The sequence below is a fragment of the Acomys russatus genome, chromosome 9 (assembly GCF_903995435.1).
Source record: "Acomys russatus chromosome 9, mAcoRus1.1, whole genome shotgun sequence".
Taxonomy (NCBI): domain Eukaryota; kingdom Metazoa; phylum Chordata; class Mammalia; order Rodentia; family Muridae; genus Acomys; species Acomys russatus.
Genome location: NC_067145.1, coordinates 27,996,866 through 28,018,457, shown reverse-complemented (window position 1 = coordinate 28,018,457; position 21,592 = coordinate 27,996,866). Strand labels below are relative to the sequence as shown.

General features: G+C 44.6%; 1 protein-coding gene across 1 annotated transcript in view; it reads left to right on the top strand.

The window, feature by feature from the left end:
* Adcy2 (adenylate cyclase 2) overlaps positions 1–21,592 on the top strand; it is a 364,093-nt gene that overhangs the window by 327,210 nt on the left and 15,291 nt on the right. Inside the window, exons 19-22 of the mRNA XM_051151053.1 lie at positions 1,326–1,410; positions 6,077–6,235; positions 11,966–12,112; positions 13,695–13,802. Coding sequence (XP_051007010.1) covers positions 1,326–1,410; positions 6,077–6,235; positions 11,966–12,112; positions 13,695–13,802 — 499 coding nt within the window. The remainder of the gene's footprint in view (positions 1–1,325; positions 1,411–6,076; positions 6,236–11,965; positions 12,113–13,694; positions 13,803–21,592) is intronic.

Here is a 21,592-nt window from a genome sequence, read left to right as displayed (position 1 = left end):
ACTGTCTTTCTGCAGAGCTCTGAGGCTCCAGAGTCTAAGTCACTGGGGATGAGTGATTCCTGCAGAAGTCTACCTTCCCTTATGTTTTGCACTTCTCTTTCTGTCTGTGAAATTTACTGATCTCCCTTTTCTCCAGTTTTCTAGTTATTTCCTTCTACTGTCATTATATACTTAATACCGAAGTCACCAGGGCCATTTGGAGAGAGCGTGTTGTGGGTCAGTCTACGTGCCAGGTGCATAATATATGATGTAGTATCCAGAATGGCCCGTAAGACTGGCATTTATATCCCCATTGATAGATGAGGGTGGTGACATCCATAAGACCTTCTCCAAAGTCCCTCAGCTCACAGTTCACATCCAGGCTCCCTTCCTTCAGAGCTCACGGAGACACATCACATCTTAGCCTCTCATTTGCCCTTGAACATTCAGTGGGAAAAATGGACACTCGCAAAGAAGGATATTATGGAGAAAGTGACCGTCTGCTACCGCGCTGTTCATGTGACAGCATCTAGGCAAATTACCCCGTGTTTCTCAGATCTTCCTTTACTTGAATGTGGGAAAGTTGCTTTGCCAGGAAATGTAGGACACTGCCAAGAACTGCAGTCGCTGTCTCCCTGCATTAGTTGCGTTGTGCTTGAAGTCACAGCCACGGCCACTGTAGTGAGAGGGGAAGGCCCAGCCCAGCTCAGCAGCAGGCTGACCTTGTTCACCTGGATCTAAGGGCAGACTGGCAGTGAATGGGATTCCTGTCTCTGTGATGCAGGGTTACCTAATGCACTGAGAACGTGCAATCAGCTAGAACGCTATACAGAACTACAGCTGTCACAAGTGGGAGGGCCTTGTAGAAGCTAGGTCCCTTGTTTCACTTTTATACCTCATACAGGCAATAATTTTCTTTAAAAAACTGTGTCTTTCTGAGAGCAATAACAAAAACACCAAAGAAACCATATAGCCAGTTCTCCATCTCAATCTATGAGCACTAGTGGAATGGGTTAGCATTCTGCAAATTCCTTCTGCGATGTCTGGTACAGCTCAGTGCAAAGTCAAAGACTGTTTTAATTTGCACATATTTCTATTTACTGCAGACCTTAACATGCAGGCCTAATTTCTGTTGGTTTTTTAATGCAAATTGGGGTTTGTGATATATTTGAAATGTGAACTTGATGGGGACGGAATCTGGAAATGTACTGGGGAGTTCTGAAGTTTGTCAGTACTGGGATTCTAAGTCTTGAATGCATGTTGTGTGGTGTTGTGATCTGTCTGTCCATCTGTCTGTCCGCCTGTTGGTTTGTGGTTTGTTTTGTTTTGTTTTGTTTTTTCAATAGACCAGGCATCTGGAAAGACCTGAAGACCATGGGCTCCGTGTCCCTCTCAATATTCTTCATCACACTGCTCGTTCTGGGCAGACAGGTAAGAAGTTCTTTCTGTCATCTTCTGAGGTGCAGATATGTGTTGTAGCCATGTTTGTGTAACAGAAAAATGTTTTAAGAGTCAGAATCATCTGGCCACTTAAGAGAAAAGTAGGCAGACAAGGTGTGAGCCAGATATGGAGGAAAAGCTTGTTTTGACACAGGGGGAACATTTCAGAACAGCAGACATGTGAAACAATTAATTTCCTGTTAAATCTTAAACTACAAATATGCTGTCGTTTGTAACCAGCTGGAGTTATGGGGCACTCCCCTTGCATGGGTCTGGCTCAGTGACTGGCATACTTCTTCTGAAAGTTGGTACGGTGCCTTTGCTTCATTTGCAACCATTCCTCAAAGTATGGCTCTTGGCTAAAAATTGTATTCGGTGATGCCAATGAAACCATTGCTCATTCTTAGGGGGCCCGCCTGGTCCTGGTCTCCCAGGGGAGGCTATGAGTAGAGGAGCTTAAGGCTTCCCATGCTTCTGCCTCTGCACAAAGTCAGCCGCTGGTGACCGTAAGACTTAGCCGAAGCCGAGCAGCTCTGCCCCCAACATCTGTTTTCAAAGTGTACGATACTGGCAGTGTGAAGTCAAGTGGATGGTTTGCACTGAAAAGCCACCGAGGCTTCAGCATAGGCACATTATTAAATAAGCCCATGAATTCATGGCAAATGCCTACAGACTCATGACTGCTAGTCTGTCTTCCAGACTCCCTGCTAGGTAGCTATTAATGACTGCACAGTCGAGCAGAGTCTGTTTTGTTGCCTAGCATGCCACATCTGGAACACTCTTCTACCACAGCATTTATGTAGTAAGAGATGCATGCGTCCTAGGAGCTAACAGTAGTCCCGAGGCTAAGCTACCCACTCCCCTGCATAGAAAGAAAGAAAGAAAGAAAGAAAGAAAGAAAGAAAGAAAGAAAGAAAGAAAGAAAGAAAGAAAGAAAGAAGAAAGAAAGAAGAAAGAAAAAGAAAGAAAAAAGAAAAAGAAAGAAAGAAAGAAAGAAAGAAAGAAAGAAAGAAAGAAAGAAAGAAAGAAAGAAAAAAGTCCTGTGTGAGCCTTTCCCTCCCGTCTCAGCCCTTCAGTTTCTGCATTTCTGCAGTGTGCGTTCTCTGGCTTGCCGTTGTAACATCCTGTCTGCTTTTTGGCTCATTGCTTCTCCTGTGACTTGCTCATTTGTTTATTGCTTGTTTCTCACTACTGACCAGCTTGCTGCTCTCATTCATGAAGCAGCCATGCCCCTACGCTTCCCAGGGTAGCCAACAAATTACCTAAAAGAGAGCTGAGCTTCCTTGTGCGACAACACCAGGTGGCCATTCTTCAGGACATAGCATCCCCTCTGTGAGTTGCCTGATTCTCTGTGTCTTGCCATTGATGCTATGTCCAAAGTCTCTGTTGTACTAACCACTGCTCACATCGCCTCCCATCATAGAGCATTTTGAAACACTAGAGTCAAATTGAATCCTATCCAACCCCCATTTTTAACAGCAATGGGGATGGCCAACATTCAGTACCACTATGTAACTGTGGTCAAGGCCATTAACTGAGAGCTGATTCATTACTCTCTAACAGAATGGAAGTAAATAAGGGAGTGTTTGATATTATGGTCAAGCACCTGCATAACTGTGTTAAGGAGTCTTCACAGGACACCATTCCTTTTTTTCTCCGTAACATAATGATACATACTCTCTCCATCACCAAAGCTGGGCAGGGCATTGCTTCCTAGGGGTGTAGAGTGTCTTCATGGTCACTTATGTAGCCTCTGCCTGTGAATCACACATCTGTATATGAGGCACATGGGAAACAGCATAGCAGGCCAGGAGGCTGAGCTTCAATCCAGAATTATCACAGGAATCTTCTGGGATAAGAAACACTGTGCTTCCACTCCCTTCCCAAATCACAAATAAGTTACAAGCAGCTGCCTCTATTTATAGGCCGTGGTATCCATGGCCCAGGAGTGAATACTTCCTAGCTGGTTTGTGACATGGAAGTGCAGGCATTGTATAAGCTACATTCATTGTTGTGTGGTCCCCTTTGCACGTGACCACCTTCTCTTGAAGCAATAGATAGAGATGTGCCAGCTTTGTGAGCAAATCAGCAGCCTAAAGATCATTCCCAGTCACCAAGGCCATGCTTGCTCTCTGCTGGATGTCTCACATGGCCATCCCATGTCTCTGCATCAAAGCGCCCTCTCTGTTCTCATGTTATCTTCCACAGATAACAACCATTGGTTTTGGAGCCCAACCTAACTCTGAGATGAGTTCGTGTCCAGATCCCTATCAAATATACCCACACAGAGTCTATGTCCAAAGTGTCTTTCTCAAGCCAGTTGTCATGAATTGAACACTGTCCCCGAGGGTAGTTCCATGCTTGAGATAGATACCTTTGTTTTTCTTATAAGCCTTTCAACTTGACTTTCTCTTACAAACACTGCTTATCATAGGAGAGAGTATCTAACGTGGTTTTCATTGCTTGAAAAAGCAGTACAATGGAGATTTTGATTGGTGGATATATGTAATATATATACATATATGGTGATTATATGCTAGTGAGCTGATACATAAATACATATAGGTGATTGATAATTGATAATATAGTTAGATTATATAATTAACATGCAAAAAGAGCTAGAGATGTGAAAAATGATGGATAAATATAGAGATGACAGATAGATGATAAATAGATAGATAGATAGATTAATAGATAGATGGTAGACATTCTACATTTGTAAAGAACAGAATTGTATCATATAGTCAAAGTTTTAGACATTCAAGAGCAAGGCCCTTGGCTATAGTGAAGGCCGTCTTGGATACATCATACTGTGCTGCAAATGTGTGGGTAAGAAATATTATATCACAAAAATGGAAGCTAGATGGTCTTCTAAGTCTCATAGTCCCTCCCAAGGAGACACCTTCAGTAACTCCAGGTCTCCCATCAAACTACCCCTCACCTCTTAAATGTTCCATGCCATCATCACCACACTGAAGACCAAATTTCCAACATTTAAACTTTCCAGGGATTCATGTAAATCCTACTCAAACCATCAGGAAGATGTGCAGGTGGACACCTAAGGAGATAGAAGATAGACGGCAGGCAGATACATGATAGATAAATAACGAACAGTCACTTCCATGCCGTGCAGCACTTGCCAAATTACTGAATCTCACTCTAATGGGAGGTTAACAAAATGTTTGCCGGTGATGCCAGAAGCAGCCTCTTGCAATGGTCCATGGGAACCTTGAACTTATATGCCGCAGGCTTACTGCCTGAGCTGGCTCCTGGAGGGTGGTCTCATTTACATTGCTTTCATTTGTGCCTGATTTTGGATATTCACCTGTGTCTTCCTGATACCCTGCCGTGGTCTGCTTCTTCTATTCTAGTTAAAACCAACTGCACCACCCTTTTGGCCCAAATTCCAAATAGATGATGCATTTCCCAAGATAAAGGGCTTATTAAGTCAGTATATGATGCAATTTCTATTAATACATTTGTGAGAGAAATTTGACTGGATTGTAAAGCTTTGACTAGTTTATTTTTTTAAAATGTCTCGCTGTGTGAGGTGAAAATAAATGCTTCACCAAGTAAGGAAATCCTCCTTAATGTATCATGTGTAGTTTAAATCAAACTGGTTAATGAATCAATGCTGTTCCTTCAGGCTAATGTGTGGATTTGTTTTTTAATTTTTTAGAATCCCTACTTGTGCATGAGGTGGGTGCATGAGGTTGTGTGTGTGTGTGTGTGTGTGTGTGTGTGTGTGTGTGTGTGTGTGTGTGTACATGCACTATTCCAATTTGTATTGTAATTTTTATAATCACTCAAACCAATACAGTAGCAAATACTTAATGTCACTCTCTTTTGCATTTGTGTGTCTGTAACTCATTCCCTGTACTGACAGTCGCCCTCTCCACAAAGCCCGTCTTTGGCAGAAGGTTTCACTTGAGGCTATTTCATTGCATTCAGTTACAGGTATCACAGGAGACACAAAATGATGGCAAGGCTAAAGAGGGCCTTTGTCAGCTAACAGGCGTCTTTACTTCTATAGTATTAATAATAACTGGCTCATATATTTTTATATACCATAAGTCATGAACATGTATGTTTTAACAGCAGCCCCTTTCCTAACTGAATAACATCGATATGCCTTCTTGTCTATAATATAGTAGCATTCTTAGTACACAGTGCAATGCTAAATGCAAAAACCCATACTTTAAAATGAACAAGTATATAGCTGTGGTATGAGAGACTGCTTTGCTAATTCTGAAGGCAAATTACCAGGAAGTTACAGTGCTTCTTCTGTGGCACAAATCATTGCCCAGCAAGCGTCCTGAATTTCTTATTTAGTCATCATTTTCATGTTACTATGCTGCTTCAAAACATAATGCAAGTTGACTACTGGTGATCTAGCGGGAGCTTACAGCCATTTTAACTTGTAAGCTCCAGAGTCCCTAATTCCCTGCTGTTGGGGCGCGCTCATTCCTTGCCTTGCTCTTTGCAAATCTGTATTCTAAGGTGATCGGCAGATGCCTGGGTGGGACAGAGGGCTCTGTAGGGAGGGCGACAGTTCTTTGCGCTGCTCTGTGTTCTTGTTTTGTTTTCTCTTTATGACCTCCACTCTGGCAGGACAAGATGCCTATTGTTTCTTCACCTCTGTGTCCTCTTGTAACAGAGTGAATATTACTGTAGGTTAGACTTCTTATGGAAGAACAAGTTCAAAAAAGAGAGGGAGGAGATCGAAACCATGGAGAACCTGAACCGAGTGCTGCTGGAGAACGTGCTTCCTGCACACGTGGCCGAACACTTCCTGGCCAGGAGCCTGAAGAATGAGGTCAGCCGGGCAGGCCAGGGCTGGTCGGGCTCGACGGGCGGTGGGGCTTGGAAGCTGAAGGCCTCTGCAGGGGCTATTGGCTGTTCGTAGAGGCATCCCGGGAAGTGAAGAGATGTGTCTTGGTTGCCAGGATGCTTGCTTAGCATTATGTCTTGACTCCATAAGCCAGGCGTGATGGCTCATACCTGTGACCTCAACACGTGGGAGGTGGAGGCAGGAAGATCAGAAGTTGCAAGCTATCTGCGGCTACATAACAAAGTCAAGGCCAGCCTTGAATCAGAAAAGGATTGTGGGAGACCTTGTCTCAGGAAAAGTAAATCTTCTTATACCAAGGCAGTAATTTGTTATTCAGAATTTCTTCCAGGCTGGTGGGGTGACTCGTGGGTAGCACTGGTTGCCACCAAGCCTAATGACTGCGGTTCAATGCCTCAGACCCACATGGTGGAAGGAAAAAAACCCAACTCTGCCAGTTGTCCTCTGACCCCCCTGTAGGCTCATGCTGTGGCATGCACACAGGCAACACGCCTGTGCAACATAAACGCAACTCAGAATTTCTTCCTTAATCATGTAAAGTTCTGAGCATGTATCAAGAGGTGCAGCTTTGCCAAATAAGTTCTCCAATTGGCCACTTCTGTCTGTCCCTCCACGGAGGACACTTTCCTCACCAGCACACATGTGATAGAGTCAAAGTAAGAAGGCCAAAGCCCGAAGTCCACATGCCAGTGTTTCCAGACCATCAGGTTCCTTGGGAGAATCTCAAGGACTTGGGATTTCAGAGACAATGAGATAGCTTATGAGACTCGTGGATTTAAGAGCTTTCCACACAAGCACACACAGACCTGGCTCTGTCCATTTTGAGTGGAGAGAAATAGATATCTGAGGATATTTAGTAGAATTGAGAAGACTATGTCATTGATGTGCAACTGGATTGGGCAATAAAATATGCTGCTCGGTTTTTTTTTTTATTGCTGAATAGCAAGAGAAAGCAGACAGATCTCCAACTGGGCATAATATAAAATCTTAGGCTAGCACTGCCAGTATGATGCCTAACACATTCAGAGCAGCTGAGCAGTCTTCTGCATGGGAGATTTGTGCTGTGGGTTGGGAGAGAGTATGAAGGCAGCAGAGAGAAACCAGACAGATGAACGCACCACCAGAGAACGTCAACCTGTGTGAGTAGGCTGCAGCATCACCTCCTGGGAGGGTTGGAGCAGCTTAAATGGATGCTGAGCATGGAGTGTAGGAACAGATGTTTTATGGTCCAATCCACTGCTCTTTTCTTATGCCCCACCCGGTACAGTAATTTGCATTGATTTTACTGCAGGTTTAATGATGCTTAATGTATTATGTTTACACTCTGAGAGATATATCCTCAATAAAATTAACTTTCAATACACAAATAAAATAAAATTTGAAGTGGAGAATCAAAAAAAGTATGATGAGCAGCTGAGAAGTCTAGGGGTACAGGGTGCAGCAAACCTATCAAGATGTGCGTTCCTCACCATCATCTGTGTTTTCTGAACTAAGCAGCTTTCTAAGAAACCTATCTGTTGTTGATCACGAGTAATTAAATCATTGGTCATACTAAGTTTTTCATTAGTGATACAGGATTTTCTTATACCTCTAACTGTTCCTGGGTTTTATTTGTCTGTTATTATGTGTTATGTAAATGAAGGTGTATGTGCGTCCTGTGTTCATGTGAAAGTCAAAGGACACCTTATGGGTTAGTTCCCCCCATCTACCATGCATTCTACAAATCAAATTCATATCTACAGGCTTACACACCAGCCATTGGAACCCACTGGCCATCTTGCTGGTCTTGCTCATTTAGTCCACTTCTGTTACCTCTACCAGCACAACGGCAGACACTGTCTGGATGCCTAACTCCTCCCAGCCTGGTGAGATGCCCAGGCATTGCCGTTCCTGGGAATAAGCAACAGTCATCACCGTTAGTTTTTATGTTTTCTGTATTCGTTTCTCTCTCCAACCTCCAGTCCCTCGAAGGCAGGATATATGTGGTTGGTCTATCTGGTCCCTAACTACTGCAACCTGGACATTCTTCAACAGTGTATATATGAGCGCATATGTACATGTATGTTTAGGGAACTCTCGGGTTATAACACCCACGGACATAAGCTATTGTATTCCAAAGAAAGCACTCAACAGTGGGCAGAGCTTCTGCATGCTCTACTGTTGACCTGTGTGGAACTGACTAGGAAGGTAGACCCTGAAAGAGGAGAGAAAGGAGTGAAAATGAGACTTATCCTAAGGGGCAGAGTGAGGCCCCTCCCATAACCTATGGCCTAGTACTGACTCATTTAGGGCTCCCAATGGTCCTGAGAAGCTCCTGAAACTGGGGATAGGGATCCTGAAATTGGAACATACTAGGAATGAACTATGACTGTGTGATTAGGCCCACAGAGCTGGGAGGTTGGGACCGGAACTAGACAGCCAGGGTTTTGGAAGGCAAAGAGGCTGTTTTTCTTGGGGACAGGAATAAAAATGAATATTCACAAGAGCTCTAGACCCTGTTTCACAAAATTTCCTGGATAGGTAAATGGACTCCACCTGAGAAGCCAGACTAGGCTGAGAGCACAGGGCTGGGGGAACAACAGCAACCAGGTGCGTGCACTCTATTCACCACCAAGGACTGGCAGAAGCCCAGTGAAGGGCAGACAGGAAGTAGTCATCAACAAGACCCAAAACAGCCATGGGAGAAAAGCCAGGAGTCACTGCCCAGGGTGATATAGTCCACAGGAAATTGACCTGTACCCCAACCACCTTTTTTCCCGTGCTCTCCATCCTGGGTGCTTAGCAGATGGAGGCTGGTCAAAGGAATATCAATTAGAGTTGAGTGAGTGAAATCCTACTGTACCTCACCACACAACAGGCCCAGGGTTTTGGTCACTCCTTGGACTGGGCGCTTTAATTATTGAGGAAAGGGCTTTGAATTACCCTGAGTGACAAGAAGACCCCTAGAGTCATCCCAGGGTTTCATTAAGCATCAGGGGAGAACTTGGTACATTGACAAATTAGTAGGGAAAAAGTGGACTTGGAAGTGATTTTTTGGTGATTCCTGTCATTTGTTCAACGGTATCGTTATGTGTACGCATGTGAGTTTAGTGGTGCTTGTAGTAGCTGTGTGAGTCACCCATTCCCAGATGAACCACAGAACCTTTTCAAGGGTGGTGTTCATGCCTCCATCCAGTCCTCAGAGCCTCTGGAGTATGGCCAAAGCCTAGGACCTGTCAGAATGTGGTCCTCTCGGGCTTCACACCCAATCCAGAGGCTGGGAACTGACGCTGGATTCAGATTATGCTTCCAAGCCTGCAGGTTCCATCAGTGCCAGGGAATCTGGAAACCACAGGAGTTTTCTTGGTTTCAAATACAGTCCTCTAGGAAACCTGAATCTTAGAATCAGAGGTGCAGTGTCTCAGCTTACCATGGGAATTACCGTGGCAGATATTTGTTTTGTTTTGTTTTGTTTTTTCAGAAGAGAAGGTGAGCAGTATCTAGTCAAGAGAGCTACTGGCTTGCATGGTCTGCTATGAATGCAGAGGTTGGTCCTAACTTATCTCCCAAGCCAGCTGAAAAGCCGTTGGGTCCCTCAGGTCTTCTGAGTTCCACTGCCTCCTGCCCCCAGCCATTCATCAGGGTCCCGCAGTAGAACACCGCCCCACACATGCTTTTCAAAGCAACATGGATGCTCAGAGCCCATCCTTAAGAATGAAGCTCATTTGCTCAGTGACGAAGCCCAGGTACTCACCTTTCTTAGACACCCCGTAACTGGTTTGCTTCTGCATTCCTGCCTGAGAGCCACAGCAGGAGATGACATGCAGATCTAAATGGAGTCAGTACACTCACACATTCCATCCTGTCCCACTCCCAGTCATCCTCAAGGCTCCAGTGAAAGAGAGACAAGACAGATGATGTCCCGGAGTCCACAGTGATAGGTGCCTGCTTGCAGAAAGCATAGCCAGCCCATAGTCATCAGGCAGACTCTGTGTAAAATACCAGTACCTTGATGAGGGTAGGCCCCATGGTCGAACTGAGTAATCACAGCTTTGGACAACTAGTGCAATTGCTCTGTGCCTCAGGTTCCTTATCTGTGGGCAGTCGTGTGCGTTAACGAAACTATCATGTTATTAGAGGCGTCCATCCTATTCCTAAGTGGGCATTCAGTATGTGGTGGCTGTCACCCCACCTTGGCTTCTTTCCCAGAAGACCACTGACTGATGCCAGTGTCAGTGGGGGAGAATGTACATGTATCCTTAAAAGAAGAATCCGTGTATCTCTTACTCCTTGTATTCAACGGTAGTACTCAAAATGAGCTCCTAGCTATTATCTCTTCCCTCATGCCCCGATCTCCAGGCTGCAGCCAGAATTCCTGGAACCTGGCCTTGGAAGCCTTCTGTGCATCAGGTTGTGTACAAAGGATACAAAGTTCACAAAACGTCTGCACTGCAGGCCAGCTCAGCCACATCGGGTGTAGAGAAGCAAGGAGATCCTCGATGCTGTTGTGTTTGCAGTGTTCGCCGATTTGGAGACAGTGGCTGAACGCACTACAGGATGAGGGGCCCTGGGAATGAGAGCATGGCATGAGCCTGCTTTCCTTAAAGCTGTTGTGACCTTCCTTGGCCTTGACATGCCCTGAAGTATTTATTATGAGGCTGCTGGGTTAAAAACAAAAACAGTCCCTCTGAGAGGTACCCGAACCTAGAGTTGCTGTGCTATTTAATTGTGTGCCCTGCCAGAGGACAGGCTTAGGTGCTGGGGGCGGGGGGGGGGGGAGAGCAGAATGGTGCCTAGCACGGCAGCACCAGCCACCCGAGTGCAGCTCCCACTCTAAGGCTGTCCATGTGCTTTAACCACACTCTCATACTTCTGGCAAAGCGAGCCCTTCCCATGCTGCACTGCAAACAGCAGGCACCAGGCTGCTCTGCCTGTGCTGTGGGCAGGTCCTCCACAGGTGCCACAAGTCTACCAATAGCCCTTCCTTTCTGAAGCTGTTGAATTTGATGCCGTCCCTAGACGATGGGAAGACAATGGAAATGCAGGATGCCGCAGTTTTACTGTCTTTGTGTAAAGAACCAGGAGTCTCTCTCTCTCTACTTGAAGTGAAGAGATATTCCAAATGGATATAGCCGGGGCTCCATACCATGTGAATAAGTGGCCTGAGGGGTGTCATTCATTCTTGCTGGTGCAATTGAAGGAATCACTTGAATAGTTTTATCTTCACTGCAAGAGACAAGAAAAAAAGAAAAAAGCAGACTTACATCCACAGGATGGAGCCATAACACCCTCCTGTAATACAGTCCTGTTCTTTCCGGAATAAATTTTACATCCCTTCAGTTGGCTGATGGGCATTTTATCCAAACCCAGCCTTGGATGGATAAAAACTGTCTGAGGTAGAGAGGACAGGTTCACCCAAGCACTCCCACTAATAGCTGGTGGCTGAGGGTATCTGTACTTTGAAGGTTTGTCTGTCTCTATGGTGGCTGTGGAAGGGCTCAGGACCAGGAAATTGCAGGTCAGTGGGTCATGTGTATCAACAGCATCTTCCAGGAAGGATGAAGGCGGTTCCATTGAAACAGGTGGACAGTCCTGAGTGCTGCCTGTGTGTCTGCAGGGAGAGGGTTCCACTCTCTGTGACTGTTGCAGTCTCCGCAAGCTCACATATCTGAAGGGCCATTGTGTGAAGGTCACCAAGTACTCTCTTTCTATCTGCAGGAGCTATACCACCAGTCCTACGACTGCGTCTGTGTCATGTTTGCATCCATTCCGGACTTCAAGGAATTCTACACGGAATCAGATGTGAACAAGGAAGGCTTGGAATGCCTTCGGCTCCTGAATGAGATCATTGCTGACTTTGATGACGTAAGTGCTAAGACTTAACTGAGAAGCAGGGATGCTGCAACCCCACAGTGTATGCGTCCCATACAGTTTCAATCAGTTCTGGACAGTGACATGCCTTTCCACCTAACTCGTGGCACTCTGAGCTCAAGTCATAGTCTATGCCTCACTCACTGGATAATTTGGGGAGAAAATACATTTTATTTTAAATTTAATATAACTGCAGGAGACAGCCACTAAAATCTGCATCTAATTCATTAGTAAGACTTTCAAGAAAGGCTTAACCTCCAGGAAAAAAATAATCTCCAGCCCTTTATATATAAAAATACCATCAATTTATTTATTGGGCGTGGATTATGGGCATCACTTTGCATGTCTCTGGCAGATGCCAAATTGAGCCATTTATGAATAGCATACTTTATTGTTGACAAAGCAATACATGTGTGGGTAATATATCATTTTCCAGAAGGGGCATGGCATATATTCTAGACTTTTGAAATAGGTATCATTTTTCAACTTATAATATTCTGTCTATTAGAAAATTATGTGTCCCATTTTCTGCTGAGAAAGAAAAATGCACACCTGTGCTTTCAAGGCCACTGCAGCTGCACTAATCTTATCAATATTATACAGAACAGAGAACATTTGTCATCTGTGAGTGTGTGTCCATGCTGATTCATGAGGCTTTGAAATAACTGAGGATATTACAGAGCATGATGGGTTCAGAGCTATGCAGATCCAAGTGTCTGCTGGGTCCTGGGTGTTACTCCTGCTTCATCTCCTATGTGGAGTTCCCTGTGGATGCTCATGTGGGAGTCTTGACAACCAAAGACTTCTGCTCCTACACCAAGTGTATAGTGAAAGGCAGTGGCATGTTAGCTTCAGCTTGCCTGCAGCAAGACGCGAGTGTTGACAAGCGAGTGACAGTGGCTGTGTGGATGTGATGTGATACCAGGATTTTCTCACGTGATTTAAGTTCTTTGTCAATAAGCCTGGAAGAATAGTCTCTGAATAGTGGAGTACTGAGAAAGCGGCAGGAAAACGCGCCCCGGCCTTTGGTTGATGCTGTTCATTTGAGGCGGCCCTCCTGAATGACTCTCCTCCCACTCTTACTGTTCTCCCCGCTTCTGCCATACCAGAGGTGAATGCAGAAGCCTCTGTCTGGTGCTGAGACAGAAATGTTAGATTGGGGCTGAAAGAAGGATGAGGCCTTTATTCTCCTCACCTCCTGCGTTCAGTTGTCAAAAGACTATCCTCAACACTGATCATTGCAGACCTTGCAGGGAAGACCTTACACACTGAATCAGTGTTGTATTGCCACTGCCTTTCATGCATGGATCTTCGGGGTTATTTGCAGTCACTGCCTTTTGCACCATAATTTACGCTGCTCCTTCCTTAACTCTGACAGACAATTCATGTGTATCGCAAGCACGTCACTGTGCTCTCTCTTCCCTCTGAAGTGATACACTGATGAGATGCATAAAAATGTTTGTTCCCAGCATGCTGAAGGTAGGAGGGTGGGGAAGGATCCAGGAATGGCTCTGTAAGCGCCTAGGCTTCAGGTCCGCGCCCAGCTGAGTAACTGAATGATTGTCCTGCCCTGCAGTTGCTTTCCAAGCCCAAGTTCAGTGGTGTTGAAAAAATCAAGACCATCGGAAGCACATACATGGCAGCCACGGGTCTGAGTGCCATACCCAGCCAGGAGCACGCCCAGGTGGGTACACACACGTCAACTACATACAGGGCATGGCAGTGGCCAGGAGTCATCCTTTAGCCAAGCATGCATCAGAGACCCAGGACTCTACTGTGTGTACAGCCTGGAGTTGAGTGTTCATGGTCCTAGGAGGAAAAAGGTGCTGCGGGGGTGGGAGATGGGGCGGGTGGGAGTTCTGGAGGAATCTTGGAGTTCTCTAAACTCTGATTCTGAAGAGAAGATGAAACGATCCATAGTTGATTGATTCCAGATAAATAGACATATTTAAGACTGAGTGTTCCAAAGTCTCTCACTCTCTGCACATTGTCCAGTTCTGGATCTTTTTGTTAATTTCCATCTACTGCAAAAATAAGCTTTTCTGATGAGGATTGAGAAATGCTCTGCCTGTGGGTACAGCAGTGTGTCATTAGGAGTCATTTTATCACTATGTTCTTTTAGCAGAACAATAGTACTAAGATTTCCCCTAGGCCCATGGCCTTTGAGTATTTCCAATCAGGCAGGAGCTGGGATTTTTTTTTCTTGCAGTGTTTTGTTTCTGGGTTATTAGAAGAGATCAGTACATAGGCACCCTGGCCTATCAGGAAACTTGAGTGTCCCTCAGCATTGTTTCACAGCCAGCCTTCTCTCTGCTGGGAACTCCAGAAAAGCACAGGGCTCACCAGAACACGGTTTCCAGAAAGCAGATGGAGTTCAGAGAAAGGAGGGGCTGAGCCACACAGTGTCAGCTCACACCCACCTCCATTGGGAGAGAGACAAGACAATCCAAGCCTTGACAAAACAAATCTTCTAGAAGTATCCTAGAGGTCTGCTCCCATCCTAACATTAATGAGCAAAGAATAGGGAGGGTAATTCTGACTCAAAGGATGTCTCATGTTTAGGGTTTCTATGACTGTGATGAAGCACCCTGGCCAAAAGTAACTTGGGGAGGAAATGGCTTATTTCATCTTAAAGTTTGTAGTCCACCATGCTAGGAAGTCAGGCCAAGAACTATCAGGAACCTGAAGGCAGTAACCAATGCATAGGCCATGCTGGAGTTCTGTTTACTGTCTTGCTCAGCCCACTTTCTTACACCATCCATTACCACCTGGTCAGGGATGACACTAGACACAACAGTTCAGACCCTCTATAGGCCAATCTGATGGGGGAATTTTCTCTGCTGAGAGTTTCTCTTCCCAAATAAAGAGTCATGTTGACCCCCCTCCCCCAAAAAAATCCTAAAAACAAACAAAAAAACTAACCACCTGTATTAGTTACTTTTCTATTGCTATGAAGAGACACCATGGCCAAGGCAAAGTATAAAAGAAAGCATTTAAGAGGGGCTTGCTTACAGTTTTGGAGGGTGAGGTCATGACCACCACCATGGGATGGGGACTATGGCAGGAGGCTGGCAGGAGGTGCTGGAGTAGGACTGAGAGCTTTCATTTTGAGACAACAGCCATGAGATTTTGAAACCTCAAAGCCTGTCCTCAGTGACACACCTCCATCAACAAAGCCACACTTCCTGATCCTTCTCAAACATTTATACCAACTGGAGACCAAGGGTTTAAACATATGACTTGAGGCGGGGGGGGGGGGGGGGGGGGGATTATGTTCATCCAAACCCTCACACCAGCAGAAGAAGTAACTCTCAGATTATTCTGACTGAGTGGGTCACGTGTCTGCTCTTCAGCTGATTCCTTTCCGAGAAATATTTTAATGGCTGCACTAATCGATCAATGAGGAAAAGAAGAAAGAGAAGCAGTAAAAGAAACCTAAGAAATTCTTACTCTTGCACTCTTAAGTAGTAACCTCGCAAGCCAGCTTAGAGCCCGAGGCAAAAGAAACAGTGCAGCCCTGTACATGGTCTAGCACGTTTTTAATAAGTTGGATTTTTCCACATCACAGTAATATGTAGAAGTGAAAAATGTAAAGTAGAGGTTTTAAAATGCAACATTATTTAAATATAAATGTCTCATTTATAATCAAAGCAGAACTCAGTATCACTTTTTACTTTCTCTTTTAAATAGAAACAAACAGATTTTGTCACCGCCTTTAGTGACCTAGAAAGCCCAGCTACTAAATGTAACAGGAATTCCTAATATGTAGACAGGCACTCTTCTTTTGCCTCAGGCTCCAAAGACGGACAGCATAGCACTGTCAGAACCTATCTGTCTTGGTCCTCACGGCCTGACTCGGCTGAGCAGCACAGAGAGAGGCCAGAAAACCCAAAGCAGAGGTTTTGGAGATCTGATGAGGCCTGTCACAACCCACATATTAAGTGGACTATTCCACAGATAGAGAAACTGGCAAAGAGCCGTCACAGAAGTGACCAAGGCTGAAAAAAGAATAAGACAGAGCACATTCCAGACCACTGTCCAAAAGCAGCATGTCTGTCTGTCTGTCTGTAATTCTATACAGCTGCCCCTAACACTGCTCTGCCCTTTGTTCCTCATCTGCCTTTGCTTCCTGCTCCCCACCTGCTGTGTTCATAACTGAGCATGAATGTGAGCACCGTCAGGCATCTCTACCTCCATCCTGCCTTTAGCAACTCACACTCTGCTCAGAGCTCATCCACCGTATCTCTGCACACGTCGTTCTCTTGTGCCTGATCTGGAATTCTGCCTTCTGAGAAGGCACTGTACTCACCAGCAATGGTTTCCAACATAAACCGAAAACAGCTGGCTCTCTGTATCTGATTCCTTATACGTAAGCTGATACCCACCCTTCTTTCATAAGGCTCTTGGGAAGATGAGATTTACTACAAGTATTCACAATATCTAACAGACTCCATGGTCTTCACGGGCAGTAAAAGAGCTAATAGTGGTATAACAGACACTACATCCCTGGATGTTGTCCTTGTCCTCTCTGGTAGAACTAAGATAAGAGCTTGAGGGAGGGCATAAATGAAATATCATATCCATGCAGGAAATTTCTACCCATTAGAGGCCATTTGTGATTACAATTTTTAATTAGAATTTCTGCAGGTCATACAATGGTGGCTTTCCGAAAAGTAAAGTTCATTATATTTTACGAGGTAAAATGGCATTCTTGATGAATGTCAATACTATTGTTAATTATTTTTTCTTTTTAAAAAATGAATGCCACATCTCTAAAATGTGCTTAATACTTTATTTCTAAAGTTACAAACAAAAAATTTTATGTGACCAAATAAATATTTAGTGTTCACAGCCAAACATTCAATTTGCAGAATACATAGACTTTCTTAAGAATTAACTGCATTTTCTTAAATCCAAAAAGAGGCAAAATTATCTGAATTATGGCCATTTGGAATTTGGCTTTTATTTGTAATTGCCTCGGTATTCTCTATTTGCAGCACAACATCCTTATCTACCCGCAAATTAAATACAAAGAGTCCTGTCAGCACTCAGCCGGCCAGGCTTTAGCGCCAGCCTCTGCTCCCCTTCATTTGTACTTTTAAAATGGAACAGCAGATTCTTATTTTAAGCACTGAAACAATGAGACTAGAAGATTGCATCACCTTTAAGAACTGATTGCTGTTTTTAAGAGAATCGGGCATTTGTCAAGAGAGAAAAGACTCGAAAGAATAAGCTTGCCTTCTAGCCTGCTTACATTATCCCGTGACTCATGCCCTGATGGCCAAAGTCCCCTGAGGAAGCCTTTCAGGGTGTTCAAACTGGGAGCTTGCCCACCTCTGTGGCCCTTTGTTTTACCCTTATAACCTCGGTCTCCTCTGAGTCCCATCCTGCCAGCCATGTTGATTCCTTTCCCTGGCTTTTAGACCTCAATCTGCAGCAGCCAACCAGTGGTTCAGGAATAATTTTCTCAGCTTGCAGAGTGTCACCTTATTAACGACGATTTCACTGAAGACCGATTACTCCCACCCATTGCTGGTTCTTATGACAGTGAACAGCAGGAGTGGAAGTAGCTGCTTCCGGGGTTTGCTCTCCCCTGTGTGGGCATCCGCTGCTCTACCCAGCCTCTTGGTCCACCTCTGAAGAGCTCTGTATGCCCCCCACTGAGTCCAGACAACGCCCCTGCCTCATCCCTAGTCAATGACCTCCAGTGTTATCGCTGGGGGTAATTAACCTCTTCCCCACCAGTTCCACCAGAAACTCAGAAAGAATGCACAAGGAAGAAAACCCATTGAGCCCCATGCTTGTGCCCTCCTGTGGTAATTAACAGCATCTCAGCTTTGATTCTTAATTGCAAATAGCTCAACACTCCGTGCTAGCAACATTTCGGAAGGAGGTAACATCCAGTGCTGGAACAAACCTGAGAGAGGAAAGCAGAGCAAGAGAGAAAGGGGCTTCCTGATATACTTGGGTGGGGCGGGTGGGTAGGGTGGTGGAGAGTAGGGGGCAAGTACCAGATGTTTGTTTTGCGTTTAACATTGGCATCCATGCTTTCTTCTTAATGACTTCACTTTTAAAATATTCATTTTGAATATTTAAAATCAATTCATTTGCTTACTATAGGTGAACAAAACAAGCATCAGGGCTTACTTAGGTTTGAGGCTTGGTAGAACCAGTTAATGGTCTGTAGATGGACCACTAGCTCCATCCGGGTATCTGCAAGGCACTTGTTTCTCCTTGTCCTGTGTTCTCCGTCGCCACCCCAAGTCAGCCTCGGGCTCCATGTGAAAACTCTGAACTCACTGATGCAGGGCATCACTCGCTGGAGCTTGTTGGCAGCCCAGCGGACTGGAGACACTTCATTCAACCTCCACTATTCCTTGAAAGCCCAAGTTAGGAGTCCCTCAGTGTGGCTGCTAGGGATCTTATGTACCTGTGGCTTAACCAACAGATGATTTCTCTTCACACTGCACCTAGTCAAGGGCCTTTGTTGATGGCTGCTGTTCAGATTCAAGTGTAGAAATAAAGAGTTGGTGCAGCAATTCCAAGTGAGGCAAAGACAATACCAGAAATGAGAGCAGGGGTCCACTGGCAGAATGGAGAGGCATCCAAGGACCTGCTGAGAGCTCCCGCTGCCAAGTTGCAGAAGCCAAACTGCCCACTGCAGCTAGTAGCCCCACCTCCCTCTACCTCCCTCTACTGGTAAGAGCAGAGGGCAGTTTCACTCTCTTCTTAAATGAAGCTTGAGGCTGTGTATTCTTGTACAAACACCACAGCTTTTATGATATGTGATAGGAAAACAGAAATTCCTTTCTGCTTCTTTGCTGCTAACAGGGACCTGAAAACAGAAGGTTAAAACAAAATGAGCCATCCCTCTCAGCCGTGCACACTGAGCCAGTCAAGGACTCTTGATGTGTCAGACACATTGGCCACTGTCAAAGTCATCTAAAAGTGTGAGAAACATCCTACATAGAGGAAAAAGTCCCACATTAGGCCACCCTAAGGCAGCTCTCTGCCCTGGTGTTGATAAGTGTCCCCAAGTGTCATCTGGTAATGGTTTGGTTTCTGCCTATTGCTGCACTGAAGACTGACAATGCCTTCAGGAGACAGATCCACAGAAAACTTCCCTTAAAGGAAATATTATGACCCAGACCCCTTCTCTCAGCCTTCACTTACAGTCACAAGGAGGTGCGCAGCTCCACTGTCATGCATGCCTCTATTAGGTGCTGCCTAGCAACAGGCCCAATAGAAAAAGGGCCCAGTAACTGTGGATTGAACTCTCCAAAACTGTGACAGGAATAAACATTTTTTTCCTTGAGTTGTCTCTAGTTTTCCTGTCACTGTGATAAAATACCTGGACAGGGGGAAGCTTAAAGGAGAAAAGGTTTGTTTAGCTCAGGATTCCAGGTTACACTCCATCGTTTTTGAGGAGTCAAGGTGGTCACATCACATCTACCATCAACAGTACAGAGCAATGAATCGATGCATGCATGCTAACATCCGTCCCACTCCCCCCCCACCGCCCCCGCATTCTTATACAATCCAGGACACTCTTCCTAGGGGATGACACCACCCACAATTTCTCATTGAGACTCCCTTCCTAGATGAGTTCAGACTGTGTCAAGTTGACAGTTATAATTAATCAGCACATTGTTCATCTCATGTTTTGACACAGTGATAGCTCGTACTTCAACTGCCCCTCATCAAGGGGTGATGGGTTCCTCTACATTGGTATTAAAGAAACCAGATAAACCCTAGCAAATGTCCAGGGGTGCATAATGAGCATATCACCTGTATCAGTGCTTTTTATCATTTCACTTCTTTTTAAAGTTTATTTTAATTAAAATATAATTGCATGATTTTTCCCTTCTCTTTGCCTTTCCACAGTTCCTTATGTTCTCGACTTACTTCTCAAATTCATGACCATTTTCTTTAATTATTATTGTTTTACACACACAAACACACACTATATATATACACATGTATATATATAGTGTGTGTATGTATATACATGTGTGTGTATACATACATACATACATACATACATACATACATACATACATACATAAATCTTTAAATAGAACCTGCTGAGTCTGTTTAGTGTTTCTTGCATGTATATGATTTCAGGGCGGATGACTTGGTATTAGAGAACTAGTATGGTCCTCATCCCTGGGCAAGACTAATTCTCCCTCTTCTTTGTTCAGAGGTGGGGCTCTATGAGATTTCCACATTAGCATGTCTACTGGTGATATCAATGTTCAGGTCTTAGGCAACCATATCTTTGAGGTATGATGGATGAAACTTCCTTCACAGTGACTTCCTGGTCACATATTTCCTCCCCATCTTCTTCGGTGATTCCCTGAGCCTTGGGTGCAGGAGTTGTGTTGTAGATGCATCTGCTGGACTGGATACCACAGGATCAGTTATATTCCAGTCAATTGTGGTTTCCTGTGATGGTCTTGACAGCTCCACTTAGCTGTGGAATACAAGGATAACCATGTGTAATGCAGGTAGGAGTTACTCTGGTCTAGAGGTCTCCTCCAACATCAGTGACTTCACTAGCCCTGCAGAGTTTGGCTGAGTTTCCAGGGCCAGCCATGACTTCCAACCTGCTGTGAGTCTGATTAGATATCTTTTCTGTCTCTGCTGAAGCCCTATGGGATGCTTAGTTACTTTATAAGTGAGAAAATCAGCTCAGAGAAGCTAAGTGAGTCACCCAAAAATCAGGTATCCAGTGAGTGCAGAACACAGAGTTGAGTCGGCTCTAGACTGACGGAGGCAACATTCACACAGCATCTTCTCCATCGTAAGCTGAGGATAAGAGCATACAACTCTCTCTCCTCTCTCTCTCTCTCTCTCTCTCTCTCTCTCTCTCTCTCTCTCTCTCTCTCTCTCTCTCTCTCCTTACTGGGCCAGAAGGTAGATGTCACTACAGAAAACTGAGAGGTATGGTCAGAGTTCTGAGAAAACCAAGTAGAGAACAAATCTTTCTTAGATGAAATCCCAAGTCCCTGAAAACCCAAGGAAGTTGGAATCTGAACACCAGAAGTTTCCTAACATAGAACATAGTCTTACATCATGTGACTGGTAGAGAGAGGGGATAGGGAAGTCATCTTAATTTGGGACTTAATGTTATCAAATAGTTACTTGCATTTTTAAAATCTCAGTAAGCATGACTTTTCATTAAACAATGTTCCTTGTTCATGAAGTTTCAAAACCAGCCAGGTTAAAATATGTGCTCCAGAAGCCAATGGTGCCATCTCTGGGTAGCTAGGCATTACTTCAATATCTGGAGATATATGATAGAAGTATTAGTTGAGTCACAGGAAATATGACTGTGTCAATCTGACATAAAGTATGTATCAAGGACTTAGTCATCAAGAGCTTTCAAAAAGAACTGAGTTCTTCTTCAGAGTGCCTACTTTTTTCCTAGGTTTTGATGAGCTCACATGTGTTGTTGACATTGTGGTTGAACCC